This window comes from Lissotriton helveticus, chromosome 3_2 (assembly GCF_964261635.1).
Source record: "Lissotriton helveticus chromosome 3_2, aLisHel1.1, whole genome shotgun sequence".
Lineage (NCBI taxonomy): Eukaryota > Metazoa > Chordata > Amphibia > Caudata > Salamandridae > Lissotriton > Lissotriton helveticus.
This window is the reverse complement of record NC_136062.1, coordinates 498,984,941-499,009,641: the sequence shown is the minus strand read 5'-3', so window position 1 is coordinate 499,009,641 and position 24,701 is coordinate 498,984,941. Positions and strand designations below refer to the sequence as shown.

General features: G+C 50.8%; 1 protein-coding gene across 1 annotated transcript in view; it reads right to left on the bottom strand.

Annotated features, from left to right (window-relative positions):
* Nucleotides 1-24,701, bottom strand: part of NUP160 (nucleoporin 160) — a 289,550-nt gene that overhangs the window by 196,566 nt on the left and 68,283 nt on the right. The window contains exons 11-14 of the mRNA XM_078684503.1: nt 22,128-22,196; nt 13,586-13,669; nt 13,033-13,203; nt 11,252-11,351 (exon numbers count right to left, since the gene is read on the bottom strand). Coding sequence (XP_078540629.1) covers nt 11,252-11,351; nt 13,033-13,203; nt 13,586-13,669; nt 22,128-22,196 — 424 coding nt within the window. The remainder of the gene's footprint in view (nt 1-11,251; nt 11,352-13,032; nt 13,204-13,585; nt 13,670-22,127; nt 22,197-24,701) is intronic.

Genomic DNA, 24,701 nt, shown 5'->3' with positions numbered 1-24,701 from the left:
CAGCTAGGCTGTGGGTCTGATTAGCAGGCCCACAGCCAGGGAAAGTCGTAAACCAGTGCAGCAAAAAGCAAAAATCTGGGTGATCATAGGATTGCAGACCCTACTCTCCTACATGACCCCCCCCCCCCCAAACTTTGGGACAATAAACTAACCTTGACCAGGTGAGTCTTCTTGCTCTAAGTGGAAATACCTGGAGAGCCCATCAGCATTGCTGTGATCAGTACCAGGTCTATGCTCCACTGTAAAATCCATCCCCTGTAGGGAAATGGACCACCTAAGTAGTTTGGGGTTTTCACCCTTCATCTGATTTAGCCACAAGAGGGGCTTATGGTCGGTCTGAATGGTGAAGTGAGTGCCAAACAAGTAGGCCCTCAGCTTCTTCAGGGCCCAAACCACAGCAAAGGCCTCCCTCTCAATAGCTGACCAGTTTTTCTCTCTGGGTGTCAGCCTCCTACTAATGAAAGCAATAGGCTGATCATTACCATGAAAATTCAGCTGAGACAGAACAGCTCCCACACCCAACTCAGAAGCATCTGTTTGGACAATGAATGGCTTGGAGTAATCTGGACTCTTTAGGATAGGTACAGTGCACATGGCCTGCTTTAGGTCATTGAATGCTTTCTGACAGCTTGCTGTCCACTGAACTTTCTTTGGCATCTTTTTGCTTGTCAGGTCATTAAGAGGGGTCACTATGGACCCATAATTTCTGACAAACTTCCTATAGTACCCAGTCAGGCCCAAGAAAGCTCGAACCTGAGTCTGGGTGATTGGAGGAGTCCAGTCCTTGATGGCCTGTATCTTACTCTCCAGTGGCTGAACCTGGCCTCCACCTACAAGGTGGCCCAGGTATACAACCTGTGTCTGCCCTATCTGGCACTTAGTGGCCTTGATAGTGAGGCCTGCCTTTTGCAGAGCCTCTAACACTTTCCTCAGGTGGACCAGGTGATCCTCCCAGGTGGAGCTAAAGACAGCAATATCGTCAAGAAAGGCTGCACAGAAGTCATCCAGCCCAGTGAGGACTTGATTCACCAACCTTTGGAAGGTGGCAGGTGCATTTTTCAAGCCAAAGGGCATTACCACAAATTGATAATGCCCACCAGGGGTAGAAAATGCTGTCTTGGGTTTGGCCTCCTCAGCTAACCTGATCTGCCAATACCCAGCTGTCAAATCAAATGTACTTAAGAATTTGGCAGAAGCCAATTTATCTATAAGTTCATCTGCTCTTGGTATTGGGTGGGCATCAGTCTTAGTGACTGCATTGAGGCCTCTGTAGTCTACGCAAAACCTCATCTCTTTCTTTCCACCCTGGGTGTGAGGCTTTGGCACTAGAACTACTGGGCTAGCCCAAGGGCTATCTGAGGGCTCAATGACTCCCAGCTCCAACATTTTCTGCACTTCAGTTTTGATGCAGTCTCCAACATGATCAGGCTGTCTGTAGATTTTACTCTTGACAGGCAGACTGTCTCCAGTGTCAACATCATGGGTACACCAATCAGTTTGGCTGGGTGTCAGAGAGAACATATGTCTGAAGGATTGCAAGACTTGCCTGCAATCCTGTTGCTGATGTTCAGTGAGGCTGCCACAAAAGACAACACCATCTACTGATCCATCATCAGGATTCTGAGTGAGCAGGTCTGGGAGAGGGTCACTCTCTTCCTCCTGTCCCTCATCTGTGGCCATGAGCAAGCTCATGTCCTTCCTGTCAACATATGCCTTGAGCCTGTTTACATAGAGCACTCTGAGAGGGCTCCTGGGAGTTCCAAGGTCCACCAAGTAGGTAACCTCTCCATTTTGCTCAATGATGGTGTGGGGCCCAGACCATTTGTCTTTCAGAGCTGCTGGGGCCACTGGCTCCAGCACCCACACCTTCTGTCCTGGCTGGTACACGGTCAGAACAGCCTTTTGGTCATGCCAAGCTTTTTGAAGTTCTTGGCTGGCCTCCAGGTTTTTAGATGCCTTTTCCATATACTCAGCCATCCTGGAGCGGAGACCAAGTACATAGTCCACTATGTTGGTTGCAGGCTTTCTGAGAGGTCTCTCCCATCCTTCCTTCACCAAACACAGGGGTCCTCTTACAGGATGCCCATACAGAAGCTCAAAAGGGCTGTAGCCAACCCCCTTCTGTGGGACCTCTCTGTAAGCAAACAAGAGGCAGGGGATCAGGACATCCCATCTTCTCCTAAGAGTTTCAGGTAGCCCATGAATCATCCCTTTGAGGGTCCTGTTGAATCTCTCAACAAGCCCATTGCATTGTGGGTGATAGGGTGTGGTGAACTTGTAGTTCACACCACACTCCTTCCACATTGCAGTCAGATATCCTGACATGAAGTTTGCACCTCGGTCAGAAACAACCTCCTTAGGGAAGCCCACTCTGGAGAACACTCCAACTAGGGCCCTTGCCACTACATGTGCTGTAGTGGTCCTAAGTGGAATAGCTTCAGGATACCTGGTGGCATGGTCCATCACCACCAGTATAAACTTGTGCCCTGATGCTGTCTGGGGTTCCATTGGACCAACAATGTCAATCCCCACTCTTTCAAAGGGAACCCCCACCACAGGTAGTGGTATGAGGGGGGCCTTTGTTGTGCCACCTGACTTACCACTGGCTTGGCAAGTGACACAGGAGCGACAAAACTCCTTGGTATTCTCATTCATGTGGGGCCAGTGAAAGTGTGAGACAAGCCTGTCCCACGTCTTTGTCTGACCTAAATGACCTGCAAGGGGAATCTCATGGGCCAAGGTGAGAAGGAAACCTCTCAGAGACAAGGGGATGACCAGCCTCCTGGTTGCACCAGGCTTGGGGTCTCTTGACTCAGAGTACAGGAGTCCATCTTCCCAGTATACCCTGTGGGCACCTGTGGCATTCCCTGCAGCCTCTGCAGCAGCCTGCTGTCTGAGGGGTTCAAGGGAAGGGCAGTCTAACTGTGCCTTCCCCAGGTCTGCTCTGGAGGGTCCCCCTGAGCCCAGAAACTCAACTTGATCAAGTTCAAGCTCTTTAGGCTCAGTTTCCCTCAGCTCTCTCAGATCAGCCTCCTCAGAGACTTGATCCTCAACCTGGGGCAAGGGGGAAGGCAAAGCCTTAACCCTACTGCTCTTCTTGGAAGGTGTCTGGTCCATATTTTCAGGATCCAGCACCTGTTCAGTGGGGCATCTTCTGGCCTGTGACCTAGTCACAGCAAGCACATGTGCTGGCAAGCCTAACATTTCCATGTGAGTCCTCTGCTCCACTTCTGACCATAGTGATGACTCCAAATCATTGCCCAACAAACAATCAACTGGGAGGTCTGAACTGACTACAACTTTCTTTTGACCCTTCACTCCACCCCAGGAGAAAGCCACAATCGCCATACTATGACTGGTAGTGACGTTGCTGGCATTGGTCACCAGGAAATCTGTACCTGGCATGATCTGTCCAGGGTCCACAAAGTTAGGTGTCACCATAGTGACACTGGCACAAGTGTCCCTATAGGCCTGAGCCATCTTGCCATTAATCAAATGTGTCTGCCTGTATTTGCCCAAAGTATTGGGACTTATATCAGGGGACATATCCATATCCCCTGTACAGACAAGGACAGCCTGAGTGAGTGTGCCAACTAAGTTGTCAGACCCCTCAGTTCCCAAGGTTAACCCAACTAATGCCTTGGGAGGTACATTACCACTACTGACTTACTAGGGGGTGCAGTTGCCTTAGGGGCTGTAGTGGCAGGAGTTTGTCCTCCTCTTTTGGTGCACTCACTAAACCAGTGAGACTTACTTTTACAGTACTGGCACCACCTCTTTGACTGGCCTTCTTGAGTCTTCTTCTTCTGGGAAGCCTGACCCCCACCCTCTTTGGTTTGTTGGGGACCTGGTGAAGACTTCTGGTCATTTTGTTCACTCTTAACATTACCCTTCTGGTCTGCTTTCTTCTGACCACCCTGGTTCTGGTTCTGCTTGATACTTGTCCTGACCCATTTGTCTGCCTTCTTTCCCAATTCTTGGGGAGAGGTCAGATCTGAATCAACAAGGTGCTGGTGCAACAACTGGTTCTGACAATTATTTAAAATCTGTTCTCTCATCATGAGATTGTACAACCCTGTGTAATCAGTAACCTTGCTACCCAGCAACCAGCCCTCCAAAGCCTTAGTGGCACAATCCACAAAGTCACACCAGTCCTGAGACTGAGTTTTCTGGGTGTCTCTGAACAGCAACCTGTACTGCTCAGTGATTAAACCAAACCCATCAACCAGTGCATTTTTCAGGACCTGGTAATCATTAGCATCCTCCACTCTTGTAGTGAGGAGCTTATCTCTACCTTTACCATCAAAGGAGAGCCACAGTATAGCTGCCCACTGACTCCGGGGAATGCACTGCACAGTGCAGGCCCTCTCCAAAGCAGCCATCCATTTCTGGATGTCATCTCCTTGTTTAAAGGGGGGCACTATCTTAGTCAGGTGTTTAGTATCTAAACCCTTCGCTCTATCTCTTGGGAGATTGCTGCCACCAGTGGGAGCTAACTCATCTGCTGCTCTCTTGCAAAGGCAAGCTTCTCTTTGGCCAGGGCAAGTTCTTCCCTTTCAATCCTCAGAGTAGCCTGTCTCATCCTAGCTTCATGCTCCATTCTCTGAGGGGAAGTCAACCTCCTCTGGGGAGAGTTCCTTCTCCTCTGAGAAGAGGCATTAGAGTGGAGAGATCTATTGGAGTCCCTAGAAAGAGATCTATCTCTCCTAACTCCAAGGTTAGGCCTACTTAGGGTCAGTACTGGGGGTCCCCCAGATCCTAGCCCAAGCAAGTCTAAGTTGGCCCTAGTTAGCCTTCTGACTACCTCAAGACCTTTGTCTACCTCGTCCCCAGAGAGCTCCTCTTGATCCTCCTCCTCCTCAACTGCATTGGCAGTGTTGGGGAGGTCTGGATCACCAAGGTGCCCTTCTAAGGCTGGCATACTCCCATCTCCCTGAGATGCTTTCCTAGCATCATAAGTCTCTAAGAGACTCAGGAGAAAGGGAATGGTGGGGTTAGACCCCTGTTTCAATTTCCTGGAGGTACACAAGTGTCTCAGCTCCTGGAAACTGAGAGCTGCATATCTTGAGTTGACCTGTGGAGGGTCAATAACCACAAGGGGAGTCTCTGAAGACTCTCCAAGGGTAGACATGCTTTTCTAGTGAGGTGTAAGTGGTGCACTTACCTACACTATATGTTTGCCTACTGATCCCTTGCTAGAGTTGTAGTTTAGGGTGTGCTAGGCCCTAGGAGCTACAACAGCTGGTTCAGTAGAACTCAGAGTATTCTAAGCTAAGTTATATGTACCTTTAGTACTTATGTGATCTTTTAAATGATATTCTTAGGATATGTGTGGTAAAACAACAGCAAGCTCAAATCCCAACCGCTGCTCACCAATGTGAGAAGTTGGCCTGATGTGCAGTGTTCACTATTCTAGTGATCACTATATATCAGTCCAAACAACCCTTATTGATGATTGGTTGTAAGTCAACCTTATAGACCAGCTATCCTAGTAGCATGGATACAAGCAGTCTAAGGCTAAGACTCTAGAGGGCGTGTTAAGCCAGCTGTTTTACCATCACATTACCCCTTGAACACCCAGTGAAAGGACACCACACAAGTTGTTATGAAAATAAACAGTGTATTTATTTATAACAAGACTACCCTGGCTCTTTATGAGTCAGGGAGCTAAGCACACAACAAAACTCTTATAAAAAATACTTAAGTTAGCACAGTATATACAAATGCCCGAGGGGCACGGAAAACCATATACTCTGAAAGTGGAATGCGAAATTACTAGCAGGTAAGTACAGTACTAATAGGCTTTGGAATCGCTAGGACTTGACTATAGAATCGTTAGATTACTTCTAGGAGGCCCAGGGGACTCGGGTGCAGAGTGTGCACTCTCACGCGGGATGCGGGACAAAGTCTATGATAGCTAGTAAAGTTAAAGTTAGTGTTCACGGGCGAACCCGACCTGGTAGGGAGAAAACGAAAGTGGATCCTGACCCTTGGATAGTGAGGCTATGCTGGGGCACCGAAATGCCGAAGTTACCTAGCCCAGGGGCTGCAGCTGCATATGTCTCAAAAGACGTCGGGAATCCTCGTAGACAAACCAGGAGCCTGGAAGAAAGATGCTGGCAGGCGACCAGTGAAGAGAGTTCGAGGTGATCCAAGCCTGGATCTTGAAGATGGATGATACCTGCAAGCAGAGGGGACCAAGTTCGTGACTACTAGCCAGTAGTCAGGGGGCACCAGGAGGGCACCGGATGGTAGTCACCTCGACTAGGTGAGTGGGCGACGCTGTGCTCTGCAGATCTCACGGACCAGGAGGCGTTGTCGGCGACCAGGATGGAGGGGCGAGCTGTCCCACGATGGATGAAGCTGTCGGCGTCGAAGGACCCAGGATTGGGCAACAAAGCCTTGGCTAATTCAAGCCCACGCGGTGGACTCAAAATGGCGTCTTGAGTGGACCAGGAGGGTCCGGGGTGCTCCTCTTCTGGAAGGGAGCAAGAGCCAGTCTGGAGCAACCAGACCAGCAGCAGTGATGTCGTCGGGCGTCGTTCAGAAGGCCACAAGCCAGCGGGCTAGTAGCCAAACAACGCGGTGAGCAGCAAAAAGCAGAAGGGCCCCACGCCGATCGTGGAGATGCTGGGGGGCTGATCTTCGGTGCTGGAGCTGCTCAGGGTCGGGGCTTCTCGGACCCCAAAGCACTCGCCAGTAGATTACCCGGCGGGCTTGCTGTGAAGAAGTCGTGCAGTCTTGGCAATAGTCGGTCCCTTGAGGTCTCGTCGCACTCACGGTTCTCAGCTTGGCTGTAGAGGTGAGTAGAGGTCAGAGGTGCCAGGGAAGCCGGGTCTTGTCGAGCTGGGCAGTCGGATTCCGGAGGAAGGACTTACAGCAGACCGCAGTGTTCTTGCGATGGTGCCTGCGGATGCAGGGTGACTACTCCTTAGTCACAAGGGAGAATCTTGAAGAAGAAATCTTGAAGTCCTTTCGCAGAAAGTCGTGTCTTGATTCCAAAGATGATCTAATTTGGAAGGGGGCCTGCTCCTACCTTTATCTGGGAAAAGGGGGCTGGCACGCGACTAAGTCCTGCCCTATGGGTGGGACCAGGAGGGGGGTGGTTACACCCCTCTCCTTTGGCGGGCTTTCCCCAGGCCAGGGGCTGGAGTGCCCCTGGAACTGGTTCAGGCCGGCCTATGCACAGTGAGCACCGGGGTGCCACTTGCAGTCACCTTCCTCTGAAGCCCTGCCTACCTAGGATACACAAAATCCTGTCTGGGACGGTGCTAGCACCGCCCCTGGCAGGAAACCCTTTGTCCTTATCTCCTGCTCTGGGAGGACTCCCAGCAGCAGGAGGGCAGACTTGTGTCTCGGTGGCAGCATCCATTTTGTGGAGCTAAGGCTCTGTTGGACTTTAACCGGGGTTACAGGTTACTCACATGTCGTGTCCCTCTAGAAGGGTGGAATGCTAACCCCGTCGCCAGAATTGGCGAGGGGTTAGTATTCCAATTCGTATGACACCTTACTCGACATGTTTTGATAAAGCGATACCAGAGTTGGCATATAACCGCGAGGATTATAATGCACTTAAGAGTATATGGTATGCGATATCATGGAAACGGCTAAGGGATAGATCCCGAAAGCCGCAGACAGGCTCAGCTCATGCCAGAGCACCATCTCACACGATTCCAAGCACTCTGCCTTCAGGATTGTTAAGGCCTGCCATAGGAGTGACTGATAGGAGATCTGTGTGTCCATTTTGGGGTTAGATATAGGTATACTATATCTAAAGCAAAGGGTGAGTACACCACCTTGCCCCAGCTGTCGTGCAGCCAGTTGTGTCAGTTTAGTTAGTCAGTCCAGGGGTGGCACAATACATGCTTCAGCCCCTGGGAGACTTCTGGGTACACCTCAGCCCTGGGTACAGGGACTTGGAGAGGGCCCAGTGCCAATTCAGTACCTGAGTACAATTTGGATAGAGAGAACAGCTAGGCTGTGGGTCTGTAGCAGGCCCACAGCCAGGGAAAGTCGTAAACCAGTGCAGCAAAAAGCAAAAATCTGGGTGATCATAGGATTGCAGACCCTACTCTCCAACACATTGTTTTTCACTGCAACTTCTCCCATCTAGCCATGTTATCTACATCTGTTCTCTGTAACTGGAGGATCTGTTGGTAGGTCTTCTCACAATATCACCAGGTGAGAGACCTTACGGATACCAGACTGTTTACAAAAAAATCCCAGATGAGAGATTCCGCCAAGTGGTGGGCTGATGGGAGTATTTATGTTTTGTTCTCACACTTTTTCTTATTCTTTCACACTAGTCCATGCATGCTCCTATTCACAGTTGACATACAATATTGAGCTTATTATAGACTTACAGTATCCCCTGTGTTTGTGTTGCATCTCACCAATCACCATTATCCTTTGATGCATCCTACCCATCACCATTATCCTTCGATGCAACCCACCAATCACCATTATACTTCGATGCATCCTACCCATCACAATTATCCTTCGATGCATCCCACCAATCACCATTATCCTTCGATGCATCCCACCAATCACCATTATACTTCGATGCATCCTACCCATCACCATTATCCTTCGATGCAACCCACCAATCACCATACTTCGATGCATCCTACCCATCACAATTATCCTTCGATGCATCCCACCAATCACCATTATCCTTAGATGCATCCCACCAATCACCATTATCCTTAGATGCATCCCACCAATCACCATTATCCTTCGATGCATCCCACCAATCACCATTATACTTTGATGCATCCTACCCATCACCATTATCCTTCGATGCATCCCACCAATCACCATTATCCTTCGATGCAACCCACTTATCGCCATTATCCTTTAACCCAGGCTTTTCTGACTGGCAACTCAGGAGCTACTGCTAGGTTTTCAACCACCTGGTCGTCGCTCTCCTGTGTGCAGCCAGGCCTACTGAATGAAAACTCAATGCTGATGTTTGAAGAAGAATGGATTTCCTACATCTATTTAATTTGAGTGATAAATCATGCAACATTACTAAAATGAGTACCTTGGTGCCAGTAACAGTGCAGCCACGGCTGTCATGCATTACCGGTGTGTCATGCTCCCCTTTATGTGCGTGTGATTGTGAGCATCACTGAAGCTGAAAGAACGAGGGGATGAGTTGCAATCCGTGCTGGAATTATAAATGTCAATGAGAACAATTACATGCATTTAGAAAGCCTTTTTGAGGAGCGAGTGTGGGAGAGCCTTTGAGGAGCGAGTGTGGGAGAGCCTTTGAGGAGCGAGTGTGGGAGAGCCTTTGAGGAGCGAGTGTGGGAGAGCCTTTGAGGAGCGAGTGTGGGAGAGCCTTTGAGGAGCGAGTGTGGGAGAGCCTTTGACGAGCGAGTGTGGGAGAGCCTTTGAGGAGCGAGTGCGGGAGAGCCTTTGACGAGCGAGTGCGGGAGAGCCTTGGACGAGCGAGTGCGGGAGAGCCTTGGACGAGCGAGTGCGGGAGAGCCTTGGACGAGCGAGTGCGGGAGAGCCTTGGACGAGCGAGTGCGGGAGAGCCTTGGACGAGCGAGTGCGGGAGAGCCTTGGACGAGCGAGTGCGGGAGAGCCTTGGACGAGCGAGTGCGGGAGAGCCTTGGACGAGCGAGTGCGGGAGAGCCTTGGACGAGCGAGTGCGGGAGAGGCTTTGACGAGCGAGTGCGGGAGAGGCTTTGACGAGCGAGTGCGGGAGAGGCTTTGACGAGCGAGTGCGGGAGAGGCTTTGACGAGCGAGTGCGGGAGAGGCTTTGACGAGCGAGTGCGGGAGAGGCTTTAACGAGCGAGTGCGGAAGAGGCTTTAACGAGCGAGTGCGGGAGAGGCTTTGTCGAGCGAGTGCGGGAGAGGCTTTGTCGAGCGAGTGCGGGAGAGGCTTTGAGGAGCGAGTGCGGGAGAGGCTTTAACGAGCGAGTGCGGGAGAGGCTTTGTCGAGCGAGTGCGGGAGAGGCTTTGTCGAGCGAGTGCGGGAGAGGCTTTGTCGAGCGAGTGCGGGAGAGGCTTTGTCGAGCGAGTGCGGGAGAGGCTTTGTCGAGCGAGTGCGGGAGAGGCTTTGTCGAGCGAGTGCGGGAGAGGCTTTGTCGAGCGAGTGCGGGAGAGGCTTTGTCGAGCGAGTGCGGGAGAGGCTTTGAGGTGCGGGAGAGGCTTTGAGGAGCGAGTGCGGGAGAGGCTTTGAGGAGCGAGTGCGGGAGAGGCTTTGAGGAGCGAGTGCGGGAGAGGCTTTGAGGAGCGAGTGCGGGAGAGGCTTTGAGGAGCGAGTGCGGGAGAGGCTTTGAGGAGCGAGTGCGGGTGAGGCTTTGAGGAGCGAGTGCGGGTGAGGCTTTGAGGAGCGAGTGCGGGTGAGGCTTTGAGGAGCGAGTGCGGGTGAGGCTTTGAGGAGCGAGTGCGGGAGAGGCTTTGAGGAGCGAGTGCGGGAGAGGCTTTGAGGAGCGAGTGCGGGAGAGGCTTTGAGGAGCGAGTGCGGGAGAGGCTTTGAGGAGCGAGTGCGGGAGAGGCTTTGAGGAGCGGGAGAGGGTTTGAGGAGCGAGTGCAGGAGAGGGTTTGAGGAGCGAGTGCGGGAGAGGGTTTGAGGAGCGAGTGTGGGAGAGGGTTTGAGGAGCGAGTGTGGGAGAGGGTTTGAGGAGCGAGTGTGGAAGAGGGTTTGAGGTGCGAGTGTGGGAGAGGGTTTGAGGAGCGAGTGTGGGAGAGAGTGAGGGAGAGGGTTTGAGAGGAGGGCCTGTTTGAGGAGTGAGTGTGGGAGAGGGTTTGAGGAGCGAGTGTGGGAGAGGGCTTGAGGAGCGAGTGTGGGGAGGGCTTGAGGAGAGTGTGGGAGAGGGTTTGAGGAGCGAGTGTGGGAGAGGGCCTTGAGGAGTGAGTGTGGGAGAGGGTTTGAGAGGAGGCTTGTTCACAAGAGGGTTTGACAGCAAGGTCTGGGAATCTTAGTGGGGCTGCGTACAAGGGAAAACCTGCCACCTCCTCCCACATAGCACTCTTCCCTCTTTCCCCACGCTTTTAATTTTTCAGATTTTGACAGCCATCTACCCACAACCAAGGGGTGCATCTTTCACTAGGACACCCCCTCATATCACAGCCACATATGGAGACTGCCCCCATGGCACTCACAACCAAGGGGTGCATCACTCACTAGGACACTTCACTGGGTGACGCAGAGTCCCTTGTACTCACACATGATCTTGCACACTTAACAGCTGTGACACTAGACTGGCAGCTCACACCGACCCATCACCCCCTTACCTTCGGAGATCAGGCTCTCGTCCTCTGTCAGGAGCTGCTCGTCAGATACAAGGTACAGATGGTCCACCATGGAGCAGGGGACAAGGAAGGACAGAAAACCCTGAAAAACAGAGAAAGCATCTCACAGACATCAGCACCGTAGATACGGACCAAAAAAGGGTTTGTGTCTCACACATTTTAGTAATTCACTATTGTACACATACACACACACACACACACACACACACACACACACACACACACACACACACACAGGGGACAGTGACATCACAGCAGAAGCAAACTCTGACATTCTCTGCTGACAGGCAACCTTTTATGTCCAAGTCACAGATCAGTGCATTTATCTTTTATTATTCCACATTTTCCATCTTCTCACTGCTTCAACTAACTTAAGCTGCATTCTCTAAGCACAGGTCGTGCTCGCCTACACTACCACAAATGGAGAGTGAGGTGCTATCTACTTTTACCTCTGCCAACCTTTGGGGTCCCACTGGACTTTGTGCACACTATACCTCACTTTGGTATAGTATATACAGAGCCGGCTTCCTCCACTACTACTCCTTCCTTCGGACATGGCAGCTGAATAAAGGCACCAAACCCCTGCACATTAATACACGTTTCATCTTTAGACATTCCAAGAAACAAAATGACCTATAGGAAGCTGGCTCTTTATGCGATATATTAATAATCTGATATATAGTGAAAACAGTCTAGGAGTTCCCTTAGAAGTGGACAGAGACTTGCTATGGAATCCCAACGTGCCCTGTTAGGGGGATGGGGGGGGGGAGGGGGGGTGTGGTTGAGCACCCTTAGGCTTAACACAGAGAAGTGCAAAACAATTGCAAATACACACAAGGATAAATAAATTACAACACAACTCAAGAAAGAGATTCACACCAATTTATACAAATAGCAAGTTTCTTTATATACGGCATCGGAGAAAAATTGTTCAACTAAGTACGTTTCTGAATATAAAATCTTTTCACTTTAAAAAGAGGACACAGTGCAACTTCTGAATTCTGCAATGCTATGGAAGGAAGAACAAGTTCTGCAAACAAGTGCAGTGCATCGACTTACAGGACCAATCTCCAGGAGTGAAGGCGAGTGGTGGGCAACATTCAAGGCAGCACCAGCGGCACGAGGGCGGCCATGTGCAGAGTACAAATCAGCGCTGGGGGCCCAATGGGATTTAATGGTATCGGTCACTGCAAAAAGTGACTGCAGGCTCATGCTAGAAGTTTGCTAAATAATTTTCACATTTATTGAAAACCAAATTCTATAACATTGAAGCTCAGGATCCGCATCTCCATAAAAAAAAAAAAAAAAAAAAAAAGAAAACTGACATTGCCACACCGGGATGGTGACTTTATTTGGTTGTCTTCAGGAGGGCGCACAGTAAGGCTTTTTCAAGAGTTTCTGGATATTTGGCACTTTGGAATAATCACAAGATGGGGAACTTGTGGTTACACGTATCCACCAGAACACAAGAGACTGTTTTGGGAGACAGAGCGGAGGTCATGGTACCAGGAGAACATGCTGGGCGTTCAGAAGCCAACAAGAAGGAGCGGGCCTCTTGGGGTGGGGATGTTTGGTTCGAGCATGAAGTTCGGTACATTTACACTGCCCCTTCGCTCTGGGGAGTTCCACGCTAGAGGTTAACCACATCTCACGAAGGTAAAGAGCAGAGAGTCGATGCACTTTGAATTTCATGTGTAACCTTACAAACATTAATCAACTTCCTATGAAACACCAATTCATTCCAAGGTCGGCCGCCCCCTCACCTTCTTGAGCAGGCACACCATATTCGCTTGCGAGTTCACAAGCAGGGCCAGAGGACGCGAGAGCGCTTCTTGGTACTGAAGGCAGCAGGCGTAGAATTTAGACCAGAAATCTATCTGGAGCTGGCGAAACTCCTCCTGTGAGAACTCGTACTCAGTCACACTACTATGAAGCTTAAGGAGAAAGAAAAGAGGTTAGCTTATAGGCTGAAGGCATCTCGTTGCAGCATACAGAAGAACAACACATTTATACATTTGGGCCCCGGGGAAAGCCTTCAGGGGCTCCTGTATTACACTTAGATTTACCAGCTCTACCCTTTCAGAGTACAAACCAAACATAGGGCTAACCCGGAGGCACTATGAGAACAGCCATCAAATAAAACAGACCCATGCACCGGAGTTCAAAGTACTACCTCAGGCAGTTCACTCCATTGCCTGTGTGTATATAAAAACACACTCTTCAGGGACACACTTAGTTTGAGACAGTCACACACAACTTGCAGCACTGATGTCACAACACAATCAGAGAAGCTGAAGCTAAAAATAAATAAATCACCTCATTCTCCACAGCAATTGTAACTTCTTTCTTCAGTTCCACCCAGGAGAAGTCCATGATGCGGCCTGTTCCACGACGGAAGATCTAGAACAAACAGAAAAACCCATGGACTCGGCAACCAGAGAAACACAAGGTGTACTTTGCAAGACCACATGAACAAAGGCTTGAGCTGCAGTTAAGGGTGTGGTAACACCCCACACAGGAGGAAAAGCCTGGTACTGCCCCAAACTAAGGATCAACTGCGTGGAATGCATCAAACCAGAGTTGCAGCAACACCGCACCAGGCTCAGAAAAAACTATTCCTGCATGCTTGGTAATCAGCCTCAGGACTAAAGGTGAAGCACACACACAGCCCCATGCACAGACAACGGTGGGGCTCTGCTGAAGCAGCCAAAGGAAGAAAGAGGCCATACTGTCCATTGTTAAAGGGTGAAGGTGGCACTTATCCAGATTTAGGGGCAGACACCTTCACTGGTCAAGATCTACAGACCTCTGTAGCACTGCACACTTTATGATGAACGCTAGACGGCAGTGCCAGGCGCTGTGCTAAGCAGCAGCAAGTGCCCACTGTCTGGACACCTGGACTCCTGACACTCCAATGCCATAAACTTGTACAGTTCATCAGCTCTGGCCAAATAGTTTTAAAATGCTTTAGAACCAAGGGTAAAGATTTCTTATCTCTGGACAAGAGACATCTGGACAGCCCCACCCAAGGATACAGCTTTCTGGAGAGGAAAAGGCTTTGACTAATAGATTTCTGGATGAATCTCCCAGACACCTCGCGCCGCCCGACACCTAAACCCACAGATTCTTGGACTGAAAAAGACGATCCTTTAAATGCCTTCACTGAAAATATAATTAAAATGAGATAAAGCTTGACCCTTGGGTGAATAAGACTTTTCCTTTTGATCCATTATGCCTGGGACGTGTGACCAACAACTCAGAAGAAAAGAACGCTCCTGGGGGATGACCCTTCACAAAACCTTTAACAAACATCCTCTAACAAATCTGCATTCAGCTGCTCTTTCCAACGCAAGGCCTGTGCCATGGGTAGCATTTACTTAATAAGACATTTCGTTACGGTGCCCCACTGTTCACCCCACTGCAGGCAGACTTCAAACTGGGTTTTAGGACTAAAAAAGCATTGGCTCAGATTAGAAACTGTGCCCTAAAATCAAGACGAAGGTGAGTTGCTGGTTCTGTTGAGATTTTACAACAGACCACAAAAGATGCCTTTTCTAAGCAGCACATACCTTCCTCCTGCAGTTCTGGGTGTTCGAAAGGACAGAGTTAGACTGAGTCCCAACAGTCATTCTCACCTGTGCACCCTCACTCTCTTGAGTACATTTCAAGGGGGATCTCAATCAACAGACGTGTCACTCTCTACATTGGGGTCACTCTTGGGTTTCATCTTTGATTGCAGACAATTCAGTGGTATAGAAGCAGAGATTATCCGGCAGAGGAGGACAGAACTATACGGCAGGATTAACTAAATCACGAGGCAAAAAAGGCAAGCGATGTGGCTAAGTGTCACAGGTCTGATAGCATTAGTTAATTGTTTTAATTTTCACACGTGGCAACACTGTCTGGGCAAAGATCTCGCCTTCTTCGGACGAGTGTAAACACGGATGCGGCCATAAGAGGCACTCGCCCTCTGAGAGGACCGCGCACGGTGGTCAAGGCTACAAGGATCATGCGGCATGGGGGGACAAAATTATGCGACAAAAAGGCAAATTACACAGCACATTCTGACAGCGCCATTTTCTTCCATTTGAAACACACTTAACACAATGTGCAGATTTCACCAAAAGTGTCAACTGCAGTGAAGCAAACTCTGCAGTGAACGCTGCAAACAAAGAATCACACTGTCCCGCGGCCTCAGCACTGCAGCCTTCAAGAGCCGCTACACCCGTCGCCCGCCTCGCCCGTCGCCTCCAAGAGCCGCCTCGCCCGTCGCCTCCAAGAGCCGCCTCGCCCGTCGACTCCAAGAGCCACCTCGCCCGTCGACTCCAAGAGCCACCTCGCCCGTCGACTCCAAGAGCCACCTCGCCCGTCGCCTCCAAGAGCCGCCTCGCCCGTCGCCTCCAAGAGCCGCCTCACCCGTCGCCTCCAAGAGCCGCCTCACCCGTCGACTCCAAGAGCCGCCTCACCCGTCGCCTCCAAGAGCCGCCTCACCCATCGCCTCCAAGAGCCGCCTCCAAGAGCCACCTCACCCGTCGCCTCCAAGAGCCGCCTCACCCGTCGCCTCCAAGAGCCGCCTCACCCGTCGCCTCCAAGAGCCGCCTCAACCATCGCCCGCCTCAAACGTCGCCTCCAAGAGCCGCCTCACCCGTCGACTCCAAGAGCCGCCTCACCCGTCGCCTCCAAGAGCCGCCTCACCCATCGCCTCCAAGAGCCGCCTCCAAGAGCCGCCTCACCTGTCGCCTCCAAGAGCCGCCTCACCCGTCGCCTCCAAGAGCCGCCTCACCCGTCGCCTCCAAGAGCCGCCTCACCCGTCGCCTCCAAGAGCCGCCTCACCCGTCGCCTCCAAGAGCCGCCTCAACCATCGCCCGCCTCACCCGTCGCCTCCAAGAGCCGCCTCACCCGTCGCCTCCAAGAGCCGCCTCACCCGTCGCCTCCAAGAGCCGCCTCACACGTCGCCTCCAAGAGCCGCCTCACACGTCGCCTCCAAGAGCCGCCTCACACGTCGCCCGCCTCACAGGTCGCCTCCAAGAGCCGCCTCACAGGTCGCCTCCAAGAGCCGCCTCGCCCGTCGCCTCCAAGAGCCGCCTCGCCCGTCGCCTCCAAGAGCCGCCTCGCCCGTCGCCTCCAAGAGCCGCTTCGCCCGTCGCCTCCAAGAGCCGCCTCGCCCGTCGCCTCCAAGAGCCGCCTCGCCCGTCGCCTCCAAGAGCCGCCTTGCCCGTCGCCTCCAAGAGCCGCCTTGCCCGTCGCCTCCAAGAGCCGCCTCACACGTCGCCTCCAAGAGCCGCCTCGCCCGTCGCCTCCAAGAGCCGCCTCGCCCGTCGCCTCCAAGAGCCGCCTCGCCCGTCGCCTCCAAGAGCCGCCTCGCCCGTCGCCTCCAAGAGCCGCCTCGCCCGTCGCCTCCAAGAGCCGCCTCGCCCGTCGCCTCCAAGAGCCGCCTCGCCCGTCGCCTCCAAGAGCCGCCTCGCCCGTCGCCTCCAAGAGTCTCTTCACCCGTCGCCTATCTACATATTCAAGAATTGTTGCACGGGGGAGGAGCCTAGCTCGAGAGCGTAATGGCCGCCTTTTAGCTCGGCTCCGTCGGCCCTCCGGCCAACCTCGAATATCCTGCAATATATCCTGTACTGCGACGATACTTCACTACAGATTTTGGAATTTAACGACCCACTCTTACTCACCGTCTGGTCCGGAGGCTCCTGCGTGCTGTGGGTCCGCAGCTGTGCCCTTGGTGGGATTGGGGCCTCCGGGCGCTCGAGACCGGGACCTCGCCTGTGGGACCCGACCGGCGGTGCTGAGATTGCCGGCCCCGGCCGCGAGAGTGAGCCACTGGTGGGAGCCGTTGTGTGTATGCTCCGGCGATCCTGAACCGGCCCCGATTTGTGGACCATGCGGCTGGAGGGGGACGAGATGTGTCGGGGGCTGACTGTGTGAAGGGGTCCCTTCGCCTTTGTTTTGTCCGGCAGCCCTGGACCCCGCGCCTGGCTCTCGCTTGTGGGGCCCGCCACTGTTCGGAGGGCCCCCCCCCCCCCCATTGAGCACCGGCCCGTTCTGTGCCGGTGAGGCCATTGTTGGGAACCTCCGGAGGTCTGTAAAGTCCTACATTTGGGAACTGTTTGGGGGCCCACGGTGGAGTGCGGGGCGGCGAAACTCACAAAATGGCTACCAACAACGTGGGGGGTGATCCGCTCTGCACCGACGAACCTTGCTGGCCGGATTGCGCGGAGGCTTGGGCGTGTGCTCGAGCGCCCACGCTCGGAGATGTCCTGGACGCCTTGATGTCCTTGTGCGCTGTCTTGGCCCCCGGTGCTTCTACCGACCCCATGCGGCCCGCCGCCATTTTGGGTCGTCGCTCTTTCATGCACCCCTATCGTCCTGATGCCTCCATTGCTTTGCCCCCTTCGGCTGCGCCAGGAGTTGCTGTCGCTGTTCTTCGGTCGCTTGATGGGCCGGTGGCTTTTGAACCTCCGCTTTCTCACCGCCTGGACTTCGAGGACATGCACACGACGCGGAGATCTGCTCCTTCCCGGACAATTGGGAACTATGGTGGACCGCTGTTTGCTCCCGCTTCGATGGATTCGAGCTTTTGCCCTGGTGGGGTACCTTTGCATTGTCGAACTGCGAAACTGGACTCCGGCTTGCTTTTGCTTGCCCTGTCGTTGCTGCCACAATTGACTTGCTTCATTGACTTTTTGTATTCCATTAGTATGGTGGCTCTCCCTACTCTACCTCACTGCCGTAACCCTGGTCAACATTGCGATTATTCTGTGCTGGGTGGTCCGCTCCATGTTATCCTTTATTGGGTTGGTTTCGTGATTAGGAAGGGCTGGGGGTAAGTTGCAAGATACTGATAGACTGCTGGTTTACCTGTCCGTTGCACTGATGCTTGTACTCTCGACATTGTGAAACGTTAACATTTCCCCCCCTACCCCCCCCCCTGCGGGTTTTTGCTGTATGTGAAGGTGTAGTACTGAATTGATAATTATTCATTTGCTGGTCGGGGGAGGGTCGTAGCCGAGTGTGTTTGTTCATATCCTCTGGCTCCTCCCTCACATCTTATTTTTGTTTCATATTCCCTTTCCTCCTTCTTTTTGTCTCCTTATTCTACTTTCTTTCTTTACTATATTTCGGGTTTCGGATTAGGGCGACAGGCACGCTGTTTGGAGGGTAGGCCGTAGCCTTCTGCAGGGGTGCGGGGTGGGACGGGTGGGCGGGGTCTTTCAGATGTTTCTTTTTTGGTTCTATGGCCCTCTTCTATCCATTTATAGCGGTGCCGCTTCTGTCCTCGCTTCTCTGGCATGCGTGGGTTGGGGTCTGTCGCTATGCCACTTTTATCTGTTTCGATGCTCCGTCGCGACTACCATACCCTTCTTCTCGCCAGCTCTCTACTTTCTTCTGTATTATTAGCCGCGGGATGCCTGGCCCGGGGTGGCGCCCATCTTGCACGATTGTGTTTCTCCTTTTATATTTCCTTTTATTTTTTCATTTTTTTCGTATATTTTAGATCAGACGGGGGGTCGGGTGGTGTTCCTTTGGGTAGGATTTAGCACTCTGTGCTTATGTTGTTTGCACTGTTTATTGGATTTTGTGTGTACGGCGTTGATATTAGTACACAGCCATTGAATGCTCACATATCCTGTTTTCACTTCCCGATTATATTTCTTAGAGGGCCTGTATCCTCCTACATGGCTTGTTCCACGTAAAACTCGCTTTATTGTATGACACTGGATCCTTTCTTCCTGCTGTAAGAATGTGCCCTCTCACGTCCTGCTATATAGTGGTTACGTTTGCAAATAAATCCTGCAGTGATATATTGACTGGGTGGGTACTGACTGGCGCAGAATGAAGTATAGTGTTAATGTATCCTGCCTACAATGTTCAACGCACAAATCCTAACTATTGCTGCTCCTTTAGTTGATATTATGTCGTATGGCTCGCCCTTTCGGTTGTCTGGTCTGAATGTATGACACCTCTTTAAATTTAGAAAATGAAACCTACGTTATTCTTCATATGTCTGCTGCTAATACACCGTAGCGCTCTTATTTTTAGCTCTACCGCATAGAAAGACGACCTGGAATATTGTTGATTGCCATAGCGGCCGGCCCGTAGTGGTTGTAGGCAGACGCTGTGTACTATGCATAAGATAAATAAAGGTTTTAAAAAAAAAAAAAAAAGAATTGTTGCACGTATGTATGTATGTATATTTATTTATTGGATGTTTTCTATGGCGTGAACCAGACCCAGAGATTGGGAGTCAGAGGGCTTTACATTTCAACCACTTTCAATATTCACAGATATCCAATTCTCTCACATCAAGAACAAGTCTAGGTATTCACCAACAAAGGCATTTATTTATCCATCCATCAAACAAATATAATGAGGAAATAATAGAGATCATTAGATTACAATCAAGACTGTTGTGTCGTACTTAAATTTTAGATACCATTCCTGCGTTCTTCTATATCCAAGTTGGTTATAGTATTGTTATTTTAAAGACATTGTTCGTTATACGAGAAATGTACCCATCAGAAAGGACTGGGTCTCCTTTTTGAATCGTGGCGCAAAGGTGATTCTTCTGATGAACAGTGGGAGCGAATTCCAAATCCTTGGTGCAGCTCCCGTGAATGATCTGCCGTAAGTGTTTTTCTTACGGAATAATGCTAGTTTCGGTAGAAAATCCTCCTATCCTCGAGAGTCTAGTGCCTCCGGACAGCATAATTTTATGGGCCAGGTAATGTGGAGTTTTGTGGTGTGTCGCCTTGTGTGTAATGCATGCCATTTTTAGCTCTATTCCTGCCTCGAATGGTAGCCGGTGGAGCGCTTTCAGATGTGGTCGTATTTTTTTGTTCCCGTTATAAGTCTGGTTCCTGCATTGAGACAAGGTTTTAGGGGAGCTGTTGATTTTAGTGATTCCTGACAGCGTTGCGCATCCATATTCAATTCTTGATAGGACCAGCGCCTGTACTGCCCTTTTTAGATCCCGGGATCGATCAGTGGCTTCAGTTTTCTGAGGTAATTCAGATGAAAACGAGCGTTTTTTGCCATTGTGTTGATGTGTGCTCGCATGTTCAGATCTTTATCCCGTGTGATACCGAGGGATTTGGTTGAGTCAACTATCGTCGGGGTACCATTCAGCGCTGTGATCATCTGGGTCCATTCTTTAATCTTGGCTGAACTTTTAGAAGGGGAGAGCAGAAGGAATTTGTGATTGTCAGCTAGCCATTGAGTGCTTGGTTCATAGTGTTGCTCTCTTCCGGGGGGTGCTATCTTCATGTACAGCTGGGTGTCGTCTGCGTACATGTGAAAGGAAATGTTAGCCTTATGCAGTACCTCGGTTAAGGGTTCGATGTATAGGTTAAATAGTGACGGGGATAGGGTTGATCCTTGTGGCACCACAATTTGAATCAGAGATTAAAACGTTGCGTCCGTCCGCTTCGTCTGCTGTAAACTGAGGCTCTATTTTTTTAAAGTGCGAACTTGACCTGACTGGAAAGTTTACATGTGCACAAGTTTACATGTGCACAGGCTCACATTACACAAGCTCGCATTACTAATGCCAGGAGATTAAGCGATTGGCTCAGAATCGCAGGATGTTGTGGCGACACCACTTATTCTTTTTTCAGCCGAAGCCCTCCACTGTTGCAATGCGAGCCGGGAATGCACACCTGCGCGTGGCTTCAGACAGTGCTGGTTTCATTCAGCAGCATAAACACGCCACCCCCGTACTTTCACAGGGAGACTGCGGTGCACTGGCGGAAATACAATCGGGTCGCTGGAAGGTGCCCTGTTGGTAGCACCAGCAGCATCTTTGGGACCAGGGCATTTCATGCAGTTAAAACCGCACTCTGCCCCACCCGCCGCACTCTAGCTTCCCCACCCTACCTCACTGAACTCTACTCCAATCTACCCCAATCTATCACAACCTAACCCATCCCACACCAATGTACCCCACGCAAATCTACTCCACCCCGCCCCCTCCCACTCTACCCCATCCCACTCTACCCCCTCCCACTCTACCCCAACCCACTCTACCCCAACCCACTCTACCCCAACCCACTCTATCACAACCTACCCCACCCCAATCTACTCCATCCCAACCCAATCTACCCTTGCCATTCTACCCCAACCCAATCCACCTCACTCTACCCCACTCCAATCTATCACAACCTACCCTACCCCAATCTACCCCATCCCGCCCCAATCTACCCCATCTACCCCATCTACCCCTACCCCAATGTACACCACTCCAATCCAATCTACCCAAATCCATCACAATCCACTCCACCCCAATCCACCCCACTAACTTCTAGCCATGCTAAACAGCAGCCACACGGTGTACAATACAGCTAAAACACATTGCCCTTGCCAATAGCTCTTGCATAGGTGAGAACTATCAGCTCTGCCAATGCATGGGTTTATTGATTATGACTTTCAAATATATACTTAAATTCACAAGCATGCCAAAACTGCGTCGGTTTACTTTGTTATAGCCATTTAAGAGAAACTTAAAATTGCAGCAGTTTCAATTCAAGCGCAGCTTACTTTAAAGGGAGATTCGTGTGTTTAGCACATTCTAAACACAGCCAGTAGTAGCTACGGGCCCCTGGCCAACAGGCTCCGGGGTGCCTTTGGATACAGATTACGACTACTGTGAGGCCTCCTCAGTTTTGGAATGCTGCATGTCAGGGCCACAACCCTGACCTGCTTAGCCTGGGCTCAATGGATAGAGCCATCCTGGGTTTAAAGATTGTTCGACAATATTTCTGAACACAGAAGCGAAGAGAACACCGGAAGATTACAGAAGTGCAGCACATGTTAATCATACCAGACCAGCTCTATCCTCTTCCCCTCCCCCGTTGCTGACCTGCAAGGCTTTCAGAAGAGCTTCGTTCGTGAAACGGCCTGGAGTGAAGAGACTCTCCAAATAGGTTTCCTGGAAATAAAACAAGACCACAGAAAATAAGATGAAGGCAGCAACACCTTTTAAGCAAAGCATATACCATCTCAAAGCACCTGTGCATAAAGGTTTCTCAAAGTTCTAGCGAAAGTCTTCATGTAATCCCCTCTACCCACAAGTTCCATTACTCAGAAGGTTGATGAGCAAACATTGGAAAACTGGGGACAACCCTGTTACTCCTCAGACCATCACCAGCAAGCATGACCATCCTGGAGCTATAATGGAACGCTGAAAAGGATACTATGGCAGGCGGTCTGTGCAAGTGCAGTTTATTCTTATAATGTTACAGGCGGCAGCCAAGGAGCACAGCCACAACTCCTCCGCGGTCAAGGCACCAACTGTCCTCTCACCCACGAGCTTAGAACACTCTGGTGAAGAGCCACGAGATGGCTGACCACGAGCCCCCCCGGCCCTGGCTGACGATGACACAACACACCTCCCCCTTTACAGTACAACAAAAGAATATACATAATGGCTTCCTCACCCCTCCACCCCGCAAAATGACTAAATGCCAAACACTAGAAAAACAAAAGAGCAAGAAATATAACACAATGTGTAATAACAAAATGAGAAAAGCAACTAAAACATAACACTTTAAAAGGAAACAACCGGAACAGGAAAAAGGCATATAAAACGGAAACAATGTCTTAAAAAAATTACATAATCCTTGAATCGGTCAGGAACTTCGCACCCCGTCTATTCAATAGAGAAGATGGAGGAAAAGGACGACTGATCACTTCACCATCCACAGATTCCCCGCTCACGGTCTCAACCCCTTTCACTTTAACCACGGACACAATTCCACCACTGGCCATTTTGCACTTTCACAGCACCGCCGTCCTTGCTCACTTCTTCCACAGTGTGCAGGACCATAGCTTAATTTGAACCTCTGGCTTAAATCCCGAGATTGAGCCAAATGTGTCTGTGTAACAATATCCAGGTGTTCACGGCACGAGCTGCTGTGTCTGCTGCGTCCAGTGCACATGTAATGGCGGTGCTGGTAAGAAGTTTCCCTTCCTGAATAAGGTCGTTAGCCTTAGATTTATATTGGCCAGACAAGTGTTGCTTGAGTCTTTCTAGCTCATCGTAATGAGCCCCGTCATAACCAGCTAGCAGCTCTTACGCCAAGGCGCCCGTTGTTTGCTGCCTGTGAAGCCACTCTTTTGCCCGAGGCATCAATAAGCTTGGACTCCTTGCCAGAAGGAGGGGTCTCTCCTGCGGCCTGCGAGTTTGCTCTCTTGCATGCGTTGGAGTCTACAAGAGAGTCTAAGAGCAGCTGTCCTTTAATATAAATAGGATCGGTAGGAGCCGATTTATATTTATATTTTTAATCCACTCGCTGTGTGATCATTCGTGCCCTTACAGGATCCTTAAAGACCTCGTCTGTGTGTTTTAATATGCTTTTCAGCACTTGCAAGGTATGAGTAGTTCTTTGTGAGGAAGAACGTGTCTCAAAGAGGAAATCCTCTTCTAAAGGCTCTTGATGAAGTTCTACTCCATGATAATGAGCAGCCCTGTTAAGGAGCTCGAGATAGCCAAAGTTGTCATCAGGTGGGGAGAGCCTGGAGGCGTACAAACCAGGGTCATCATCTGTATTTGGATCGGTGTGGTAATCTTCCCAAGCGTCAGTGTCCTGATCCCCATCCCCTTCCCCATCATCCTGTGGGTCAGGTGTAATAGGCCTTGGTGGTGAATTTAATGCTGTAATAAGCAAGTTAGGATTAGGAGGAGGAGAAGGACGTGGAATACAAGGAGCAGAGGGGTTCGTGCCCACATTCTTCTTCTTAAGAGGGATGTGATAGTCCTCTGGCAAGTCAGCTTTCCACTTATTTGGAATGGTTCTTCCGCCAGAAGATCAAAGATTAGCTTCCATCATAGTAATCCGAAAGCCCGGGAAACTGGCGAACAATTGCAGATCCTATAGGCCAAATTCCTTGATCAATTTGGAGGCCAGAATTCCAGCAAAACTTCCCGTCTGGGTACCGTTCTCCCTTCACTGGTCCACGAAGATCAATCGGGTTTTATGCCGGGGCGAAACACAGCACTAAATATTGGTTGAGCGCACAATGTCGTGGGACGTCAGCAATGTATAGATGAGGTTGCGGTAACACTATCGTTGGATGCATCTATGGCATTGGATTCTATCGAATGGCCCTATTTCTTCGAACTGCTAGTCCGCCTAGGGTTTGGTGCCGCAGTTTATAGAGTGGATCAGATTGCTGTATACAGAGTTGCGGGGTCAAGTGAGGGTGAATAACCGCACGTCCCGGACGTTTAAGCTGAATAGAGGTACCAGACAGGGCTGCCCCCCTGTTCCCCTTACTTTTAGCCCTAGTACTGGAACCACTGGCGTCTTGGGTGAGACGAGACCGGGTACTTCGGGGGCTGAGATGGGAGGAAGACAATGAAGACAGGATATCACTGTATGCAGATGACATCCTGATCTATTTAGCATCCCCACATGCCTCAATAAGCAGATTA